The 23,910-nt window shown below is 42.4% G+C and overlaps 1 protein-coding gene across 1 annotated transcript in view; it reads left to right on the top strand.

The window, feature by feature from the left end:
• Positions 1-23,910, top strand: part of cacna1ab (calcium channel, voltage-dependent, P/Q type, alpha 1A subunit, b) — a gene marked incomplete at both ends in the record, with an annotated part of 374,254 nt that overhangs the window by 330,096 nt on the left and 20,248 nt on the right. Inside the window, 5 exon segments of the mRNA XM_083635466.1 lie at positions 468-575; positions 4,448-4,551; positions 12,306-12,454; positions 13,562-13,700; positions 20,030-20,143. Of these exon segments, the coding sequence (XP_083491592.1) occupies positions 468-575; positions 4,448-4,551; positions 12,306-12,454; positions 13,562-13,700; positions 20,030-20,143 (614 nt within the window).

Raw genomic sequence — 23,910 nt, 5'->3', positions numbered from 1 at the left:
CTCTCTCTCTCTCTCCAACAAGAATGCTTTAGATTTAGGTAACAAATGAGATGAGAACTCTGCCAATTCTGACCCTAACGAAACACTTTATTTGTGTTTGTGTGAATATACACGTGTGAATGGCTAAATATATTTCTTTGGGGATTTTGTGCCATTGTGCCTACCATTTGGTATGTATCATCTTTGCTCTGTGTGTGTGTGTGTGTGTGTGTGTGTGTGTGTGTGTGTGTGTGTGTGTGTGTGTGTGTGTGTGTGTGCGTGTGTGTGTGTGCTTGTGTGTGTACGTTTGTCTGTGCATGCTGTGTGTCTGTGCATACATTTGCTGCGTGCGTTATGTGAATATGCTATCTGTGTGTATGTGCGTTCAATATGCATGCGTATGTATGTTTGATGTGTGTGTGCGTGTGTGTGCGTGTGCGTGTGTTTCGTGTGTATGTGTGCACACTCATGGGGGCGGGGCTACCCAGGCGGTGCAGACAAGCACCAGATGGACGCGGAGCTGAGGAAAGAGATGATGGCCATTTGGCCCAACCTGTCGCAGAAGACTCTGGACCTGCTGGTGACGCCGCACAAGTGTAAGTTGCAGGAAAACCAAGCACACTGCTGTGTGTTCATGTGTGTGTGTGTCCGATCACCAACTCACCAAGAGGACCGCTTCTACCAGTCAGTGTCATTCACTGCTCCGCAACTCCTGATCAGGCTACCGCAGCAGAAACACACAGATACATTACACACAGATACACACACAGATCAGATACACACCCATATACTGTATGAATACAGACACATACAAATGCACAAATAACCCACCTGGACTAGGGGTGGGACGATACTGTATGAAAATTTTCTGTCACGATTATCCTGTCCAAAATAATCACGATTAACAATATTATCACGATAACCATCAAAATATGCTTAAAACTCTGAATATGGCACCAAGACATACTGGAATCACTTTACCGTACAACGAAATCAATATTTGAGGTGTTGGCCCCCAGGGCAGACATCTTCCTCTGGCAGGTTCAGCAGGTGGGGGAACCTCGTCTTTCTGTCGTTCCTTATTTTTCGACCGATAATATTTCCACACATCTGGTTGAACTTGTTTAGCTGGAGGATATAGCGGGCAAGCCCACTCGGCTTCAGCCATGTTGAAAGATGTGCGCTCCCCCTTGTGGGAAATGGCTAAATAAAACAGGAAATCAATAGGGACTGTGACTTGTTAGTGAGCTAAGTTAGACAGCTTTTTCTCATGACTCTGGATGAGAGGAATTCTCATGTGACGACATTCACGATTATACGATTATTGGAAATTGACTACGATACAGTTAGCTTGAGTGTTTATTATCGCAATAGACAATGATATCTTATGTTGCCCCACCCCTAACCCACAAAGACACAATAGATAAATGCATCGCACACGAATGCACATAATGTAAGGCATAATCAACGAGTAGGTGTGCCTTAAACGGTTTTAAGGCACGACAGGGAGGCACCTCCACAAAGTGCCTTAAAACCGTTTAACGCACCCCTACTTGTTGATTATCCCACTTATACCATGGTCATTTGCCAACAATATAAAATAAAAGCATTCACACTTTTTTGGTGAAAATTATGCACTCAAAATCAAAAGGTTATGAAGCAAGAGCGTCCGGTTGTCATCATGACAAGGAATAATTCGAATCCCTTTTACAACCAAGCCCGCCACAGGCTACCGTTAATGGTAGTTTAGTTAGTAGGTTTGGTAGTTACAATAGATTAGCTTGTAAAACAAAATTTCCCCAGTAACCAAATTGAGCAGGAAACGGATAGCGGATTAATTCAGAACGGTGATTAAACTTGAGTCGAAGCACATGCGCAACACATGGTTTTAATGCACACCTGCCAGCCAATCAGAAAAGAGTATTCACCCAGACCATGGTATGAACACATACGTATACACACATGCACTGAGAGGCACACACACAACTCACATAAACACAAACTCACCACACACACATTCCTAAGCTCTGCACCAATTCAGTCAGTCCTGGTATCAGGGGGTGCCTGCTATAGAAGATCCTCTATAGAAGTCTTTTCACTACAGCAAGAATTCAGCAGAGAGTAAACTTTATAGACTTAGTAGTAAGATAAGACAAGATAGGATAAGATTGTACTGAACGGCCTTTTACAGGTACATTTAGAATAGGATCATTAAAATTGTAATTTTAAATGCTAACATGATAACAAACTAGTATATATTGACGCATGGTTAGCATTACGTTCAGTTGGTATGCTAAATGCATGATAGTTCTGACAGTCGTGATATCTTATTGCCCAGTAATATGATAAACCAGTATTAAGATATCTTATCACACTTTAATATTCTCAGTTTTGATGCACTTGTTGTAGCCATGTCACTTTGAAAAGGGCGCCACGCATGTGAGAGGATTTTGGTTACAGAGTAATTATTTAACAGCAAAAACAAAGCTCAATATTTTTCTGATCTTATGTGTTTATGTCTTCCATCCAAACTCTGGGGATACCAGTCTGGAGTTTTTAGAAAAAAATTGAGCTCCTGTTTTCCACGGAGTACGTGACTGGGCTGTTCCTGTGCTTCTTAGTGAGGTGGCTACCAAGTCCTCGAGTGCCAAAATATGAGCATTAAAATTAAAAGTTCTAATGATGAAGTCATGATGATAGTGGATTGATAATAGGATGTTTACTGGTAAGAAAATAGGTATCTGCCTGTGAAAAGACTATTGGCTCTGTCGTGTTATTTAATGTACAGTGTTGTAAAATTGTATGTGTTTGTGCTACACCAGTGAGTCAGCTCAACTCTGTTTCTGTTGAGGCCTGTTTGGGGCACCTTTTGGACAGTGATTACTAGTGGTTATGAGCAGTGTTGGGGGTAACTCATTACAAAAGTAACATATTACATGTAATATATTACTTTTAGCAGTAACTCAGTAATATAACTTATTACTTATAGGATTTCAGTAATATTATACCAGTTACTTTGTCAAGTAACTCAAGTTACAAATTGAGTTACATTTTATTAAATCAAAGCACAAAAAGATACAATCATTTCCTAATCAAACTAAGTGTTTTTATGCAAATAACCACTATAGTTGACAATAACAAAGGAAAATTATAACATTTAGAATTTTGGATTGTTTACACTGACTTCAAGGCGGTTTAAATTATTTTTCAGGATGGTTCCGGAGAGGCAATGTCATTCTGCTGCTGCTGTTGTTTTGGTCAAAGTAATGCAAAAGTAGTGTAATAAGTAACGAGTTACTCTACACAGAAAGTAATATTGTAAAGTAACTTATTACTTTCAAATGAAAGTAACTAGTAATATGTAGTATATTACATTTTGAAAGGAACTTGCCCAACACTGGTTATGAGGGACGCAGCGTTCCTTTTAGACAGAATGTAGAATATACATGGTTTTTGCGCGGTGCTATGTTCGGTATTAAAAAGTGATCTTTGTCCACAGAGTCTGTGGGATGCCTTGCCACTGCATTTTGGCATTTTCCGTATTTAAAAATGTCAGGGATAAGTGTTGTGCAGTTTTGATGAAATACAAAAGAAAATCCCCACACATCGTTGCAGTCAGATACAGATTTTAAAAAGTTTGTAAAGCAGGATATATGCTCATCTGTTGAACAGAGTGAGGGATACTGACCTGAGAGTCTCCAGTCTACAGTGTGGAGTCTCGAGTCCAGCAGGGAGCAGCCTCACTCCTGCGTCCTGCAGGTCGCTGTGATGGGCTGTTCAGCGTTTTAGAACTGAGCTTCAAACACCATCATGGCTAAATTATCTTACTGTTGGATTATTAATATTGAAAGACAGCACACCAAAGCCTTCATTGAGAAGGCGAGTAGTTAATAATTGGACACATGTAAATAAATGTATAAAATTGACTTTTTCTAGCAGCATTTTTGTAGCAGCATCAAAAACATACATAATATAAAATTAGAGACAAACTAAAATAACTGGTCGAGCTGGTCAGAAAGATTAATTAGATGAGCTTTTGTGACAAAAGTGGCGTGCACTAACATAAATTTGAGCCACTTTATACATAACCGGTAGTCTGTCTCCATCACATCTGAAATTATGGCTATGCCCCTGTCAGGGAAGAAGTGATAACATTACAGTTCTTATTTTGCTTTTTCACGCTTCCAAAAAGTTTATCGCTCACAATCACTGGTCACCACTCTCCAAATATTCTGCAACAGACTGTACCTCAGTCATCTGGAGATGGAATAATCTGAACCTCCAGATCAGGAGCTGAATAAAACAGTTGTCCCGACACGACAGCTGGTGTAGTCTGCGTCGTTATTGTGGCGTGTGTCTCTATCTGTGTGTGTGTGTGTGTGTCTCGTCCCCCACTCCCATTCCCCCACGGCTCAGGGTCCCATCTCGCTCGGGTCTAATCTTGCAGGTTAACTTCTCATTTTCTCAGCAGCCACAGACTTGACGGTGGGCAAAATCTACGCCGCCATGATGATCATGGAATACTACCGGCAGAGCAAGACCAAAAAGCTGCAGGCCCTGCGAGAGGAACAGGTACCGACAAGGCACCGTGGTAGAGAAAGCCCCCAAACGCAGAGCAAAAAGACCTCATTTCATTCTCCTCCTGGCCCATCCCCGTAATGCCACAACCACCTGCCCTTGAATTGTGACTGAATTGTGCATTTCTTCTCCCAAACATGGATGTAAAAGCAACAGAACCATGTCGTATACACTTTCATCTTGTATACCCACACCTCTGTCTCAAAGTAACGGTCTTGAGAACTTGCGGAGCCAGATGCAGCCATTTGATTGGCTCAGAGAGTTTGAAACAGCACCTCTGGTTTATTTTTCTGTACAGCTAGAAACAATCGTAATTCTATTTTAGTGTAGCTACACTAACGATAATCTCTCAAGACAGACTTTCGACTTGCATTGAAAATCTGTCGGCAGGCTCCGTCAAAAGGGGTGCAACAGCGCTCGCACGCATGCTGCGCTTCACCCGATCAAAATGAAGTGAACGTGACCGGTGTGTAGTCAAAACCTACCATTTTCAGCATATAGCAAGTTGCTACTTGCTACTAGCAACAAGCTAGAGTTGTTATTGTTGTTTCTTAGCGACGGACGGATTTGAGAGCGACACGCAGGCAGCGGAAAAGGAATCCACACTATGGGCCCTATCTTCGTACAGGCGATATCCCCTATTTACGCTTGCGCACCTGTTTGCGCGTGCCTTAAGGCAGGGAAGATACCGGTCTGCCTTGCGCATTTGTCCAGGTGTTATGCCGAGTTTTGCCCCCCCTGCCCGGCAGCATCCCCACCTCACGGGAGCATATTGTAATGATTTATACAGAAATGTAACTGTTTAAAAGTGATATAATTGTCTGGGTAGACGTGACCTCCCTGATTTCTAAGTTAAAACAGCCAGGAATATGTTGGGGATGCAATTCTCTGCGGGGATGCAGAAACGTTCACGGCATGTGTCGCAGGCGCAAATTAGAGCCATGCCAAAATCATCTGCGGCCCCAAAATGCCAGCGCAAACGGGATTTGGGCGGTCTTAACTACCGGAATTATTCACAGGTGTGGCCAGGCAATGCTGGGCATTACGCACATCAGATTCCCGTCTCGCGATCGCTGTTTGCGCGAGGCATGCAATATGCTGTAATTCTCTCCATGCGTAATAGAGTGGACTCACTCGTGCCGAGGACAATGAGAGATCGAGAGAGCTTGTGACAGATCGGCTGTGGTGCCAACGACCCTCTGGGTTATGGGATAGCAGTAGGTGAATAGCCTATTGCAGGTAGGCTACAATGTACAAGTTTTCTCAATTCATTTACCATAACCCCTCCTTGTGATAAACGTTTCTCAGTGAATTATAGTTGATTGCCTCACCGAATAATCTGCTGGTTACCCAATTTTAGCAGCAGAATTTGATGTCCTGGGGTGGCACATCCGTGCGTAATGACGTTTCTGCGCTGCGGAGTGTGGAGATTATGGTGCGATCAAGCGCAGTGAGTGTTTCAGCGCCAGGAGCACAGATAAGAGGTGCTTTTCAAAGCTCTTAGCGCAGGGGTGGGCAACTGTTTTTCATGGGGGGCCACATGAGAAACCCAGATTGTTGCCGGGGGCCGAACAAATATTGTCACGCCGTAACCCATGGATGGGCAACTTTGATGATAGAGAGGGCCACAAAAAAATGTCCTCGCTACCAGTTTTTGCTGAGGGCTGAACGGCGCCAGCGCGAAAGATTTTGGGCATTTGAAGCCAGGTTTAGAGGAATAACTCATTTTAAATTAACAGTTGTGATGTCATTATTCAGTCTTAACCACCAATATTTGATCCTTTTCTCACTCACTCCTATGTCACCACCCGCTCTCCCTCTTCAGTGCTTGAAATTAACTTTTTTGACCACCTGCCAATATGGCTGCTAGATTTTAAAGTTACCAGCCAATTCGAATTTCCACTAGCCGAAATGTTTTTCTTGAAATAAACCAGAATATGAGTGGGTTATTTTAAGCTTAAGTATCAATAAGTGGCCCGGGATTCTCAAAGCCTGTGTTGAGGGTCACACAAGAACAAAAATGCACTCTTGAAGCTAAATAAATCCAAAACCAACAAGTTAATTATTTAAATTTCTACTTCAATGTAGAACAGTCATTTCTTACACATGAGATTACTTTTAGCCTTTTAGTCATAAATATTATTGAAATATATTCCATATTCCAGACTGAAATGCTATAACAGAAGAGTATTGGCCAGAATGACATGAACATTTGGACACTTATTCAGCGGGTATCTTGCATGTTGCGTTCAGGTGCACTGTAAAAAAAAAAAAAAAAATTTTTTTTTTTTTTTGTGCAATTCCATCGCGGGCCACACAGGGGGCGCCCGCGGGCCGCATACGGCCCGCGGGCCGTATGTTGCCCATGTATGTCTTAGCGCAAAGTAATTGCGCGCTGCTGACGATAGGTTATTGCCATCTATCCCCACATTTTAGCTCTGAAACGCCTGCTTTGGCATGTGGCACGCCTATGCCCAGTACAATTATAACAGGCATGCGCTTGTGCCCGCCCCCAATTTGCATTGCGCACGGCGTTAAACGAGCGCAAACGCTAAATTACCGCTTTTGGGATAGATAGGGCCCAATATTACGATAACCAAAATCCCATTTTAGTAATCTGTCCTCTCAGACCATACTGGTCTGGTTTAGAGGAAGATGTGAAAATAACGAGTGGGGAATGTTGTGTTGTTGCTATGGTAACACACAGGTGAGCAGCAGCGCCATGCTTTTATTGATTTGAAGCATGACCCTTTTCTATCTGACTGTTCTGCTTGAATTTCTCCACAGTTTGAGATCGAGGTGTGGCTACGCAAGATTATACGTATACGCTTATATCCAATACAGGCACCAACTCCGCCTCCAAACGAATCCATTCCTCCACAGGTCCCATTTGGATGATCCAATCACCAGCTACTCCAACCCCAACCACCCCAACCTCACCCCAGTCCCCCGCTAAGAATACCCCTAAAACTCCTTTATACTGTATGCTGTACCCCTTTTCAGCATGCTATAACAGAAAAGCGACGTCCCTTCTCGAGTTTATCCCCAGCCTAGCCTCTTTCCTTCTAGCATGCCCGCTAACATAGCTTTTCTACATTCTCTAGCTAGCTAGCTCTCTCCTCTCGCTCTCTCTCTCTCTCTCTCTCTCCTTCCTGTCTCATCCCTTCACCATGGGCTATTTGAACATGGTGAGGAGGATTAGGGGTGATGAAGGTTGTTGTTGTTGACAATGCTCTGAGCAATGATGACGATACCACATGGCCTGACCTTCTGTTCTCTGTCAGTGCTCTTCCCCTCCTGTCGATGAATGCTTTGGAGATGCACTCGCTCCCCCACTGTCTCCATGTTCTCAGTCCACGCTCTGGAGCTGTGGGAACATCTCTCCCACTGTCTCCATGTTCTCAGTCCACGCTCTGGAGCTGTGGGAAGTGAACATCTCTCCACTCACGTAATGCCGCCCATGCGCTCCTGCAATCTCGTCCAGTTGGTTCTCTCGTGGGATTTCGGTCTGCAAGTCTGCACATTCACGAGCTAAATTTCAATTACAAACTCCAGATTTGCACCCATGGAATGTGGTCTAGCATCGTAAATGGTAAATGGATCTCCATCAAAACACGTTTCTTAAGAACACTAGTTTGTATTTTGCAGAGCGGAGGAGTGCATTGGTGAGTGGACAGTATGTGAGGCTTTATTTTGTTATTTAATTTTTTATTTTTGGACAGTATGCCCCTGCAAATATGTGTTGGTATGTTCCTGAATGCAGCCATCCCATTGGACTGACTGGACAGTTCCACACAGGCTCTCTCAACATCGCCAGCCCAGCTGTGCACAAGGACTAGCTCCTGTCTGTCTATCAGTCTGTCTGTCTGTCTGTCTATCAGTCTGTCTGTCTGTCTATCAGTCTGTCTGTCTGTCTGTCTGTCTGTCTGTCTGTCTATCAGTCTGTCTGTCTATCAGTCTGTCTAACTGTCTTGCCCTTGCTTTTGTAATGGCCTACCTCCCTAAAGGAAAAATCCACCCTAAAACATTACAACACAACACTATTGGCAATGTACCTTGCATTTCAGTTCTTTGCATTGTTGTTGTTTGGTGCTGTATATTATTTCTAATTCCCACAGATAGGTGGCCAGATGATGTCACGTCACTTCCATTGCCGCTACAATGGGGCTTGATAGCAAATGTTGTTTTAGCTATTTAAAACATCGATGGTTGACTTGGTGTCAGCTCATCAGAATCAAAGGGCTTCTTTCGAGACTCAACATTATGCACTGATGTCCAACAGTCATACAGGGAGAAATCCAGAAGAGGCAAAGAGACCATTCTCCACCCACACGAGCCTCAATAGACCATAATGCACAATCCAATCCAGTGTGTTGCGTTTCGAGTAAGGGGCCATGGTTGTGATCATGACCACCACGCCCAAACTAGGTGGCTAGCTAGCGGCATTTTTATCACCAGGCCATACACCCATGTTGGGTTGAAAGCAACAAGGAATAAGTCAGGGGTTACCAACATTTTTTGGCTTGTGACCTAATTTTGACGTCACAAAAATCTAGGGACCCTAGACATTCAAATTCCGTTACACCATCGATAGCATCATCAGTGACATCGTCAGTGATGTCACATGTAAACAGTATGCTTCTTTTTTCGCCTCAGGATTCTGAGAATAAATCTGAGAATTCTGACTTTAATCTAAAAATTCTGACCTTATTTTCAGAATTCTGACTTTATATATATATATATATATATATATATATATATATATATTTTTTTTATATTTATATATTTCAGGCGACCGTATTTGAATTAGGCGACCCCACTTAGGGTTGCGACCCTAAGGTTGGGAACCACTGGAATAAGTTGTTGAAATCCTGAGAAGCTCTGACAGAAAAAGCAGATTGGCCAAAACGACTTCATCCCAAAATAACTCGGACAATGTATCCCAGGGTGGATTCTTTCTTCAACACCCCCCATCACTCTTCACTGAACGTTCCCTTCCTCTCCCTTCTTGTCACTGTGTAGTCATCATGGCGAGCATATCGCATATCGTCTCCTCCAGCTGTTGTTGATCTGTGGTCGTTCTAGAGTACCGCCGGGATGACGTATTCTCGTAGGCCAACACAGACGTTAGCATTGCGCTGGTTCGCTGTTCTGGGCATTTTTTGGTTAGGATGCCTGAGATGTCCGTGGTTACCAAAGGTTTATGAAACTGCGATCTTTGTGTTCTACTAAGATCATCTTGAAAAATGAACACCACTTCTATGATTTGTGGAGCGTAAATGCGATTTTTAAAAATCCTAAAAGTGGTTCATTTGTGAATTAACTTGCTGAACATAAAGATCGCAGTTTCATACATTTTGTCAACCACAGACCTTATTTCACGCAAAATCTAACCAAAATCCCCACACCCGTTGACTTCGAGACGAGGGAACCAGGAAGTGCTAACTAACGGGTTTCGGGACTCATTCCTGCGGCACTCTATTGCGTGTGTGATCTTTTGTTGTTTTCTCTGTGTCCACTGTCCAATTATCTCTTGTTCCTTCACCCCCTTGTTTTCTATAGTCTGTCCCTCGTTCCTTGCTTCCCTGTCTCTCCCTTCTTCTGACTCTCTCCCTTCATCCCTCCAGGAGGAGATGGGACCTTGACTTATCAAGCATTCCCTAATTGGTCAATCCAGGTTGATTGCCACCAAGTTGCTCTAACCAAGAACCCTTCTCTCCAATCTGTGTGTTCATGAATCTACCTGTGTACCTGCCTCTCTGTCTTCTGTGGTTGGTTGGTGAGATGTTGAGTTGAGGTTCCTGTGCCCAGTGGCTTCTTATGTAATCAGTTATCCTGGGACCGTTCATTGATACATACCACTACTGCAATATCCTCCATTGAGGCTAGTCGACGTTAGGTTTTGTCCATAACCCACCTCAGTGTGTGTAGCGTGAATTTTCCCAGGACGCATCACTGTAGCTAGCCAACGCCCTACTGGACTGTCCAGAGACAAACATAAGCCATTTCCCCCCCCCAACATGTGCAGATAAGGATTGGCTAAGAGTAGTCAAGCTTTTGATTGGCTCAGAAGTATTCAAAGCTATGTTTTTCTGCCCATTCAGTTGTGTCAGATGAGCAAGATAGGAAATAGAGGGCTTTCAAGTGACGCTCGAGCGACAATACAGCTGTAGCTGATTGCACTTCTAATTGAATTACTCGGCCATCTCAACAGAATTTAATCGACTTCGTTCATCTCTGTGCTGTTCACCACTGATTTTGTGTTTAGAAAATGTCCACTTTTTAGCTCACAAATCTTAACATAATGGTCAGCTGTTTTATATCGTCTGATTCGCACTTTAGCTAACAGATCTTGTAGAAGCTAGCATTAGTTGTGACTAGTAGTTGTATGTTAACATCAACATCGGTTGCTTTGCTAAATTAGCCTGCCGGCTAGTTAGCTAGCTAATGCCAAACATGTCAATGCCAACCCGAACCATAACCTGAATCTTATCAAGCTATAACTGGTTGTGCATTTGGTAGAGAGACTGGGGCTAAAAACAGCACAGTTTACTGTTTGGAAGCACATCCACCTGATCAGACCATTTACTTTGACTTTGAACAGTATAGTTGAATAGATCTACTGTAGGCCTATAGCCACACCAGGTGTCCTTGTTTCAGGCATCCGTCTTGTTCTTGTCTGGTTTTTGTGATTTGGTCATTCATTCTCCACTGGACCTCCATGATGGCCTCTCAGACATGCTTGCTAGGAGATTTGTGACACAAGTGCAAAGTGCATCTTCACCAGCCAAATGTCAGTTCTAGTCTACCATCCTCTTTGGCAGACCAACCATGATATGGAAGACCTATTCTATTCTAAAACTCTTTGACTATACAGTGTAAGTTGCTGATGTACCAGCATGGCCAAAACATTTGCTTCCTGTCCTGCAGCTGAGCTTCATGTGTCTGGGGATGTTTGGCTATGTAGTTGTTTCTGAACAGGCCTCGCCCATCTCCATTCGTTTAGCATTTAGCCTTTAGCTTCCAGGCTGTGGATGGACATGACACGGGGCTGTAGCAGTCATGAACCGTCGCTGGCACACCCAGCCCAATGGAAGCCCTCCGAGCCACTCCCAAGAGGACTCCATTACCCAGGATGCCCTGGGAAAAAGCTGCCTTACCTCTGACCTGTCTGATGGAGGAAGAAGTAGAAGTTGCTTTTTAATATGACCGGTCAAGGATCAGATCTCCACTTCCCACAAAATGGCACATTACAAAAACCCTCTCGTTGAAAGCTTGGCAGAGGAGGATTGCACAGATTAGGTCAAAATATGTGTTTTTCTCATTATTATTATTATTATTATTATTATAAAATGCCACTTTGATAGTGTTCATCACAAGCATGGTAATCTGGTTCTAGACCTGTGGTTTAAGGGCAAGTTTTACCTCAAGTGCCTCAGGTACAAGTTCCCTTCTGGCACAGATCTGGGATCAGTCTCCTTCTTCCCCCTGAATTTCGACCCCAACTGATCTGAATGAAAATGAAAAAAAACATCCTCAAGTCAGCATTGTTGCCCCCATATATCCAACAGCTGTTGCTAGTTCAGGGGAGATGAGCCGATCCTAGATCAGTACCACGGCAGGGAGCTTTGCCGTGGATACCCACAGCCATGTGCTTGCCGATGGCGCCCCCGTGTGGGTGCATGTTGCGAGTGCATCCTGTGTGTGTTTGTGTCCTGTGTCTGCCCCCTGAGTGTGCCTGATGCCAGCCTGCAGGCCATGTCGTGTATCTCACACAGAACCGAACGCCATTAATGTTTCAGCGCATGGAGCCCTCTGAGGGAGGGGGCCCGGACGAGCAGGGGGGGCAGGGCCTCAACGGCCTCCCCAACACGCAGCCAGACAACCTCAACAGCATGTGAGTAGACTGTGGCGCGGACGCAATGCACATTATGATGCATGGAAATACATGACATGAGAGAGCACAAGCACTCATGTACAGGCAAGCATATTTGTGTACATCATGGAAAGAAGTTTTTTTTTTTTGGGTGGGGGGGGGGGGGGGGGGCTACTGTATCATATAATATGCAATGCATATAAGCAAATAAATGCCCATATGTGACTCTGCTGTACATACTGTAGGGATACCAGGGCTCTGGGGTCAATTCACTTTTAAATCAGTAGATTCACGAGGTGGATTTTCTTCCAAATTCAAAAAAAGCTTATTTTCACTCAGTTCATGACAAAATGTGTTGGGAATGAAAGAACCGTTGTGGTTTTGAAAACTTAAAGTCAAATTTCTTTCTTTGACATTTTTCAATTATGTTCTTTGTCTTTTCTCTTGTTCTCTATGTGTGTGTTTTTTTTCTGTTGTCCATTTTCGAAAGCCTTCTCAGTATATTGTATTGTGAGCATCAGCTATGTGGACAAAGTACATTTCTGTTGAAAACTGTATGCGTTTGTCTGAGAATGAAAGGTGAAAGTCAAACTGTTGAGTCACAGTTTAGAATAAGGGTACATTAATTAACTGTTAGTTAATGATCAATAATGCTTAATATTGAATAAGCTTAACAAACCCTTAATTAATGATTATTAAGGGTTAGTTAACGATAACCATTACCTAACCCTAAACTAGTTAATAATGTATGTATGAATTAATACTTACTACTTAATAGGGTTAGTTAATTATTATACATGTACTAAGCCCTATTTAATGTACCCTTGTGTGTGCGCGCACGCGCGTGTGTGTGTGTGTGTATGTGTATGTGTGTGCGTGCGTGTGTGGGGGAATGGGGATGATTGTACATATTTTCTGATTGTGCTTGTTTGTTAGTGTGTGTGTGCGTGTGTGTGTGTGTGTGTGTGTGTGTGTGTGTGTGTATGAGAGGAGCATACACTACATATTTCTCTCAGTGTATGTAAGCCTCTGACATTTGTGTGTGTGTGTTGGTGTGTGTGTGTGTGTGTGTGTGTGTGTGTGTGTGTGTGTGTGTGTGTGTGTGTGTGTGTGTCTTCGGGGTGCCAGACCTCCCGAGGGTGGTGGTATGACTGAGAGCCAATCGTGGGTGACGGCCAAAGCCCAAGAAATGTTCCAAAAGACGGGCAACTGGAGCCCCGACAGACCCTACCCCGATGATCTCCACGACAACCGGCACAACCCCCAGGTATGACAAATACACACACTCACTCTCTCTCTCTCTCTCTCTCTCTCTCTCTCACACACACACACACACACACACTCACACACCTCGTCACCGTGGTAACACACCGACTCACACACACAGCTGTGATCTTGCCATCTTGTCTCTCCACTCACACAGACAGCTCGCCCTCCTCCAGACGAGGCGGGTGCCGTGCAGGTCTGGTGTATTAACAGCAGGGAATAATCAATAATCAATTAGGGCTTGTGTCCCGCGGGAATTTCTTTAGCAAGGAGCGCTCAACAGATGCCGGTGGGAAACGCTTGGTCAGGCCTCCTGCTGCTGTAACGCAACTATTGAAAAGCTATTTGAAGTTATCATTTAGCTAAATGTTTTAAGTCCCTGGAAACCAATAATAAGTAGAAGTGCACTCCGAGAGCGCAGACCTACGCCAAGGCCGATACAGTCTGCTATGATAGGCACATTTTGTGAGTGGGATCGGAACCCCCCTCCCCTTCCCGCCCCTCGAACGCCGGCTTTCTATGACCTTCCTATCCCTGCCTACAGCACCTATTCCATAGTCACGGCCCCTTCATAACCACGCCTCCTCCCACCACCCACATCCCGCTAGCCTGTAGTGTAGTACAGTGGTCCCCAACCACCGGGCCGCGGACCGGTACCGGGCCGCAACGCATTTGGTACCGGGCCACGAGCCCGGTCCCAAAAAAATATATATATATATATATATTTTTAGGTTTTCAATTAGGTTTTCAAAATATATATATATATTTTTTTTTACAAACTACAAACATAAATAAACGTCACCTTGAAACTATGTTTCAACTTCCACACAGCCTATAATATTATAGCCTATGTTTATTTAAAAAAAAAAAAAAAAATATATATATATATATATATATATATATATATATATATATATATATATATATATATATATATATATATATATATATTATTATTAAAATTGACAACCGGTCCACGGCACAAAAAAGGTTGGGAACCCCTGGTGTAGTGGACAGATATCAGTATCGGTCTGATGAGAAAAATAACAGCAATGTTATTTATTGTTATATATTTTTTTTTACAAACTACAAACATAAATAAACGTCACCTTGAAACTATGTTTCAACTTCCACACAGCCTATAATATTATAGCCTATGTTTATTTAAAAAAATAAATAAAAATAATAATATATATATATATATATATTATTATTAAAATTGACAACCGGTCCACGGCACAAAAAAGGTTGGGAACCCCTGGTGTAGTGGACAGATATCAGTATCGGTCTGATGAGAAAAATAACAGCAATGTTCTTCTTCTTCTTCTGTGGTGTTTTACGGCACACACACACACGCCCACGCACACACACACACACACACACACACACACACACACTGCAGACACACACAGACCTTGACTAGGGCTGGGCGATCTGGACCAAAAATATTATCTCTTTGCCATAACGTTGCCTCCACGGTTCAGACTTCACACAACCAAACAGGAGACAGAAAGTATATAATGTTTTTTTTTTAGTATACTGTATAATAGTAGGCTACACTTACCGTGACCGTGGCGTCACCGTGGCGTGCAGGCGTGCAAAGACAACTTGCTATAAGTTTGGCGTGCAGCCGTCACCGTTCACAAACCCGAATCCTTGGTGAAAGTCTATTTGAGAAAGCTGTGGCGTTAATGCAGTAAGTTGAGAAAGCCAAGCCGTGGTATGCAACAACAACTCCAAGCAACTCCTCGGATTGGTTCCTACACTCCTCGGATTGGTTCCTAGTAAATCGGCTTGTAAATTGGTGACAGAATCGGACCCGACAATGCCTCCTAACGGGCCGCGCTGACGCCGGCCAACAACATGAGTGATTGAATTATTGGCTACAAATGTAACAATGGAAACAATTAGCCTACCTACCATAACCTGAACATTACTTAATTTAGTTCATTGATACAAGATTTTCTTAAACAAACTGTTTTTGAATTTGTCACCCCACAGAAAAATGTGTTATTATCTACCCAGCCAAATTTTTACGATTAAAAATGTCACCAAGTATATCAAATTAGGTTTCAAAATCATGAAAAACAGCAGTATTCTCTGCTCTGAAACTGTAGGGGCATGTCTGCTGAAGTACCCCCCCCCATGCTGCACAACTTATACATTCTGACACACTTGTTTTTTTTAAGCACAAATTACCTCACTGGTCCACAACCTAACTCAAATCAACTCTCAATACATGTAACCTGCAAACTAAATGAATGCCTGCAAAACAGTTTTCGGATATGTGTGAGGTTATGTGCAAAATAAATCAGCGTTGTTTTTCTGGTGAAGTGTCCCTTAAAGGAACACTCCGCCCATTTTCAACCAGCTTTGTATCATTAGAACATCAGTAGTATATCAGAAAACTGTAAACGGTTTTGAAGTCTGTCATTTAATTTGACAGTTAGTGAGTGTTAAAGTGTGTTAGCTCAAATTAATAACTCATTAACTCAAATCAACTCTCAATAACTGTCAAACTATTCATCATTCATCTAGTTTGACAGTTATTGAGAGTTGATTTGAGTTAACAAGTTATTAATTTGAGTTAGTGTGGACCAGTGATGTCACTGGTCCACACTTTAACACTCAATAACTGTCAAATTAAATGACAGACTTCAAAACAGTTTACAGTTTTCTGATATACTACTGATGTTCTAATGATACAAAGCTGGTTGAAAATTGGCAGAGTGTTCCTTTAAGGCTTGCCCCCCAAAAAAACCTGAAAAACGGTCTCCACAATCCAGTACTAGATGGTGCTAAGACATTTCAAATTTTCAGCAACTCATTCTAACGTGTTTAGAAACAAATCTCAGAATTTGGTTTCCAGGGACTCAATAATTAATTACATAATTTCTGTGAGTGGTAAATAAAAAGTGGGAAACCTGTAACCTCCAGTTGGTGATCCTCATTCGGCAAACAACTATCAATATAAACGTAATCAATTATATTTCCAGAAAAGTGTTAATTTCTGTCTTTTTTTTTTTTTAACTTAAAGTCTGATATTAGTATGATGTGAACTAAGAATGTACATGTTTTATGTTATCCTGAAGAGGTGGGTAAACTGAAATGTATGTGGGTCTAACCCCCACTACGTAGGTGGATAAAAGTTCTGTAATCTCAGCTCTAAAAAGATGGTAAGCTCTGAAAACTGTCATGAACATGCAATAGTGCAATATTTCCACAGAAAATAAAGACGAATCAAAGTGGGTGTTTTAATGCGAGGGGAACCAGTGGAAATGCAGCCTAACGCATTCTGAGCAGATGCTCTTGGGTTGTTTCTGGTTGTTTCCTCAGGTAAGTGGTCCATGTTAAACACATTTACCCTTCCTTTGGCTTGAGTCTCGCCGGCCAGACTGTCAACTCTGACTAAAGCTGTTGCTCTAGCTAGATGTTGTTTTCAACAGAATAATTATTCCAGTCTCACTGATGGGACGGAATACCAGCCAACTGGCCCACTCAAATTTAGTGGGTCCAAAGTAGGATCCGCGGACCTCTAGTGGTCCTTGATAGGGTCCTAGAGGGTCCTCACAATTAATTTGACCATTACAGGAATTTTTATTCCGTATAAAGCAGTACAATGTGAGCATGTATCAAATACGAAAGACTATTTGGATTATAGGTGTCACTCTCCAGTCTCCACATTTACTTCCCCAATGATAATATAAAACATGCATGTAATTCTTTTCTGAATCATGTCTCACCAAAAAAATGGATGTTCAAAATCTGGGGGGCCTAATGTGTCTCTGTTTGGGGGTCTTTCACATCAAAAAAGATGGGGAACTCATCCCCCAGACCTAAATCCAATTCTTCATCGGTGAGATGAGACCCCAATTAGTTTTGGGGTTCTTGTTGTGAAAAAGATTGGGAACTTTTTCTGTAATTAGTCCTAAATACACTTGGTCATCGCTCATGCCAAGTTGTTGGCAAGGGAATTCTTCTAGAAAACGTGTCAGTATCTGTGCGAAGCGTTGGACACTGCTGCTGTTCCAATGGTCAAACGGTAGCTTCTCTCTTCTGTTATTCTTCTTCTTTCTTTCCTACCTCTCTGTCTCTCCCTCTCTCTCTCTCTCTGTCTCTCTCTTTCTCTCTCTCTCGCTGTCTGTCTTCCTCTCTCTCCCTCTTTCCCGTCTCGCCTCTTTCTCATTCTTTTACCGTCTTCCTCTTCCCTGGCTCAAACCACCAGTTGAGTCAGGGGGTGGGGGGTTTCTGGATGTATCTTGTGATGTACCCCCTTCTCTCCTCTTCACCACCCCTCCACTTTCTCTGTCTGTTGGGACGTTCCGACTCCCCAGCTCCTCATCTCTCTCTCCCCATCAGAGCAGCGTTGATGACTCCCATGACTTCGATACGATTCCAATACACAAAGTCCTGATTCAATTCGATTTCTGATTCAATATCAATATTTCAGTTACAATACTAATTTTGCTTGGATATGAAAGAGATTCTCAAAGAACTAATGCTCTAAATTGTACAAGGAAACCTCTAACCTGTTGCATTATTAATGTTTACGAGATTTCGTTGCACTAAGAAGTTGGCAAGATTTAACAAGCAGCTTTTTTCAACAAATGGCATCCCATAGCAGCTACTTTGGCGTATGACTCCATTGTAAGATGACGCCCCTCTTGTGGTGAGAGGGTGGCATCTGTTTAGCTAGGATAGAGAATCCCCCCAAAAGGAAGAGCTCATTTCCAGAGCTAATTTCCCAAAGCATCTTACTACTCATTTCTGGCCTTCCACCTTGGCCTCAGCGTCTTACGGGCCACAGCCTTTGACTATTTCTGGCCTTCAAGCGTTGGCCTCGGCGATTTACGGCAGGCGCTGCTATCGTTGCTCAACAGGTGTTACAGCCGGCGCTTTTTCTAAACAGATGCCCCCCTCTCACCACAAGAGGGGCATCATCTTACAATGGAGTCATACGCCAAAGTAGCTGCCATGCCATGTCATTTGTTGAATATAGCTGCTTGTTAAATCTTACCAAGTGGTCTCTCATGATTGAAATGAATATATATCGTTTCGAGATACAGTATATATATATATATATATATTTTTTAACCCAGCCCTACCCATGAACAAAGTTGTATATGTAGAGGTAGACCGTGTCGAGTTTGGAAGGAAACTATGAGAATACTAGATAGCTTTAGGACAAAATTAATAAAAGGGGTCCAAGCAGGGTGGGATATCGACACCAGACAAGTTGGTCAACTTTACCAGCCTTATTGGCACGTACAATAGTGAGAATGGCCAGTGAACTTTTGAATGCTGCCCTGGTTCTAAGAGTAAACCTGGATCCCTGGAGTGCAGTTTGAAGCTAGAAAGAAGCCGTTTAAAGCAGACCGTCTGAGGGCAGGTCTGTGACGTTGGCCCCTCCTGTGATGTTAAGTTGAATTTGGCCCACGACTCCTCCAGAAGGTGAACAGTGATTTCTGGTGTCTCTGTACTTCGCCTTACCCCTACAGTAGTTCCCAACCTCACTCACTTGATTTCTCAACTCAATATCAACAAGAAGAAGCTAATGCAACGACTGACACTGCTGGTTCGGAACAGCCTGCACAGCAGATGAGAAACCAAACTGTGTCAGCAAACTATTATCCCAAGAGCTGAGAAGATATTCTTTACTTATAGTTCTTGGTTTGCTTCAAATTATTATTATTATTAGTAGTAGTAGTAGTAGTAGTTGTTGTAGTAGTTGTAGTAGTTGTAGTAGTAGTAGTGTTATTGTTGTATGATTTAGATTGAATAGGATTCATTTATCATTAAAAACAAAGTTTAAGTTGATGGAATGTAGAATTTGGAAGAAGACAATTAACTATTAATTATTTGCAGAATCCAAAACCTGCTATGGAGGACCTGACTGACAAATTTAGTTTAATTTGAGTCACAGCCATGAAATACATGAGAGGCACAGCAGTAAATTAATGGCAGATTCATGCAAATGAAATAAAAGCAGTGGGTGTATTTATTATCACAGCATAGAGAACTAACAGAAAACACAAAGAAAACAAACAAAAATCAAGATGACAAACAAATAAACCTTATAGTAGCAAACGGAAAGTTGCACATGAAATGGAAATAAAATAATGTCCCATTTGAAATAGCCCTGATCTATAAAATAAAGACAAGTAATAAATATCAAGGATCACAATATATTTCCTTGATATTATACAGTCATTGATCATATTACAAACCCCTCCCAGTTTAGCCCCTCCCCCTCACAGTGACCACACCCCCTGTCAGAGTGCTCCTCCCCCAGCAGACGGTGGTCACGCCCCCTCTCGTTGTGTTTTGCAGACGGTAGAGATGAGGGAGATGGGGCGGGACGGGTACTCCGACACTGAGCCCTATCACCCAATGGATGGGCATGGGCGGACCCTCTCCATGCCCCGCCTCTCGGCAGACAACCAAGTGAGCACCTTCATCCCACCACCATCATCATCATCATCATCATCATCCATTATACCTGTTAGCAATGAGGCCAGTTAAAATGATTTGAAAGAGTCTCTCTTTGCATCCTCCAAAGACATAATGGAGTGCAAAACATACTGAGATATTGTATGTTTTGTTTTTTGTTTGTACAATGGTATATATGTTAAAAAAAACATATGATCAGATATGTTCAGAAATACATATTTGACGATCCCCCCCGTTTTTGATATACGTAAAAATTAATGAATTAGTTTGATATATATATATATATATATATAAACTTTATTACAGCTACTTTTTACAAATGCATTATAGCATAAGGAAACTATAAATATATGGGTAGCACTTTACATTATTACACCTTGGTAACAACATGTAATTACCAATGTAATTACTAAAGTAATAACAAGGTAATATCTTGTTATTAACACTGGCGGGCCGCTATGGGGGTGGGAGATTGGTGTTTCCAGGTAATCCCTACGTCCTAGATGTTTGGTTTTGTTTGGTTAATATTACAATGAAATTAAAATGGCCTATTATTACCATTTGTTTCTGGCCCTGATAGCCTATTACATACATTTCAGCCTAATTACACTGATATACCCATTGTTAATACCAAGCTATTACCTTGGTAATTACTTTGGTAATTACATTGTATTACCTAATTATTACTTCTTTATTATAACACTATTACCCCCCTATTACAGTACCGTGTTGTTACTGGGCTGTAGTGTAAAGTGCTACCAATGTATGTTTTGCAAATCTACAATACACATACATCTAACAATACACTGTTAATAAATAAAATTGTATATAAATTATTATAGATTTCGATTATCAATTCGATTATAGAAATCGTTTCACAAATATCACACACACACACACACACACACACACACACACACACACACACACACACAAATAATATATATGTACATACCGTATGCAAAATCTTGCTTAAATATATATATATTCTTTACCAACCAGATATTTTACAATTTTTTACATATTCAAATATATATATATATATTCAATATTTCCACTCTACCCTTCTGCACGCTAAATGTGACGCCTCCTACAAAGTCTTTTGACATGATGCAAAGAGGCAGAGAGACTTTTGAAATTCACCTCCCTTTGTCTTGTTTTTTCGTCCTCCCTCCCTCCACCAACCCCCCCCCCCCCTCCCCGCAGTCTCACTATCCACTCCTCCCGCTCCCGACCCGCCGCTGCTTGGCTCCAAGAGTTTTGCCTCCTCTCTTAGCCATATAGCAGATGCTACCATGCTAACTGCAGAGTAGCATGCAAACCAAGGGTCGGGGGCAGTCTGGATAAGTCTGCATTACCCATATGTTGCGTGCGTGCGTGCGTGTGTGTGTGTGTGTGTGTGTGTGTGTGTGTGTATGTGTGTGTGTGTGTGTGTGTGTGTGTGCGCATGTGTGTGTGTGTGTTTTGGACTTTCTACCCTTATCCTATTCCCTCTCCATTGCCATTAAATCCTTGGTGTGTCTGTCCTGTGTAAACTGTGGTCAGAGCTCGTCTGGAGGAGGGGCTCCTTGAGCTCTGCTGCAGGGATGGAAGTGTGAAAACACAAAGCTCAATGCAAAAACTGTTTCTGCAGCTTTTAAAGTCACAATGAAATCATATAGGCTATATCAGGCTATACTGTATCAGGGATCCCCAAACTTCAGAATGTTGCGGCCCACTTTGAAATGTGAAAATCTTCCGGGGCCCACCCAACCCTTCAATCACAACTCTGATCAACACACGAGACTAAAGGTCTTTGCATTGCATTGTTTTCATATGCGTGTTTTTTAATCCGTCATCTGAAAACACAGACGGGTCCCAGCTCAAAAAAATCTATTGACTGATGCGAATAAGGCAGAAAATCCAACCTCGTCTGAAAACTTAAATGACGGACGTAATTGTCGGACTCGGTGTGTCAATGATGATTGACACAAATGAGGTCGTATTCTTTCTTTTTTTCGTGCATCAATTTCGGACGAAAATACGGACTTGGTGTGCAAAAGCTATAAGGTTGCTTTCACATAAGATGGTGGACTCGTTGCGATTTGGGTTGGGTGAAGTTGCAACATTGTTGCAATTTTCATTTGGTCTGGTTCGCTTTCACACAGCAATTTGCCACAAGCGCACCAAACTTTCTGAACAATGTCAGGTGGTCTAAACAGTCACTTGTCTATTGGATAGAATAGAGACAGGACATCTCTCCTCTTCAGCAGGCTTCTTGCCTGATCTGAGGGCTGACTGAACAAGTGAATCCGCAAAACACAAACCATGGAGCAACAACACCACGTGGGATATTGGGATTTCTGGTTTTACTTTGGTGTTACTATCAAATACATATTTTACAAGAATGCGCCCAATATGAGCAGCAGATGAGTCAGCAAGCTGTTAAACATTTCATTATGCAGATTAGACGAGCGAGCCCTGTTGAGAGACAGATGTGTTGTTATGACGACGTACGTCACGCGGCGCGCAGGTACATGTGTGCGCGCCGCAGTGTTTGTTTTGCTCCCTTCTACCGTCTTCCACTCATACATCAGATGCACTGGCGCTTCCTATTTGCTCTTGTGTTTAGTCCGGTTTGCTTTCACACAACAAACGAACCGCGCCAGGGTTCACTTGCAAGCGAACCGAGACCCGAGAGAAAGCGACCTAAGATGATGTTTTTCCCTATATGTTTTTTATATTTATTTCATTAACAGTAACAGAGTATGACAGACAACATGAGTATGGCAACAACAGAGTATGTGAACTTGGACATAATTGAAATTAATAATCCATCCACATACAAAAACATTTCGACAAAATACCCAAAAGCACATTGCCAACATTTTCTCCCCCCCCTTACTCATCAGAAGTATTTGCATGCATAACACATTTGTTGAGACAAAATGTGATGAGCAACAACAAGAAATCAATCCACAAGCTATTAATGCTAGGCTGTGAAAAATGCTACCTGATCAGTAAAGGGGAGACTTGTGGTACCCATTGAACCAATTTTCATTCAGATAAATTGAGCTGAGAGGTCAAGGGACCCCTTTGAAATAGTTTTCCCTCGTCAAAGTTTAAGCTATGGTTGGAGCATTATTAAGCCCCATTCCCAACAAGCTAGCATATTATGCTTGGTACCAATGGATGCCTTAGTTCTTATAGTTTCTTCTGATAACAGGATCTCCACTGTAGCTTTAAAAATGACCCTGCTAGAGCCATTTGATTGGCGGCGAAAATCCGGAGTGTTGGTACGGTAGACCACTCGCGGCCCACCTGCAGTACCTCCACGGCCCACTAGTGGGCCGCGGCCCAAAGTTTGGGAATCACTGGGCTATATACCTACTTAACTGCCAAAATGCCACAAAATCTAAATATTTCATAGGATTTTTACATTTAAAAAGTCCCATTCCTTGTACTTCCTGGAAAACAGTGTATCTTTTATGGTGACCTCAGGCGTAAACAAAAATGTAAACCAATAAAAACATCACATGTTTTAGAAAAAGGGGTGATTGACAGATCGCCTGTCCAGTGATCGCGCGGCTTGCCGATCACGGACCAATAGCAGGCGGAGCTGCGGCTCTGGGAAACCCCCATCTCACGTGAGCTACACAAGGACTCAACCCAATGCCTGCCACTCTGTTGACGAAAAATCAAGATGGCGACGGCCAACGTTTCAACTCCAAATGGGAGACCAAGATCAATGGGATAGCTCTGTCCATATTTTTATGATCTCA

Source organism: Poromitra crassiceps (assembly GCF_964638095.1).
Source record: "Poromitra crassiceps genome assembly, chromosome: 4".
Classification (NCBI taxonomy): Eukaryota; Metazoa; Chordata; class Actinopteri; order Beryciformes; family Melamphaidae; genus Poromitra; species Poromitra crassiceps.
This window is presented reverse-complemented; position numbering and strand designations above follow the sequence as displayed.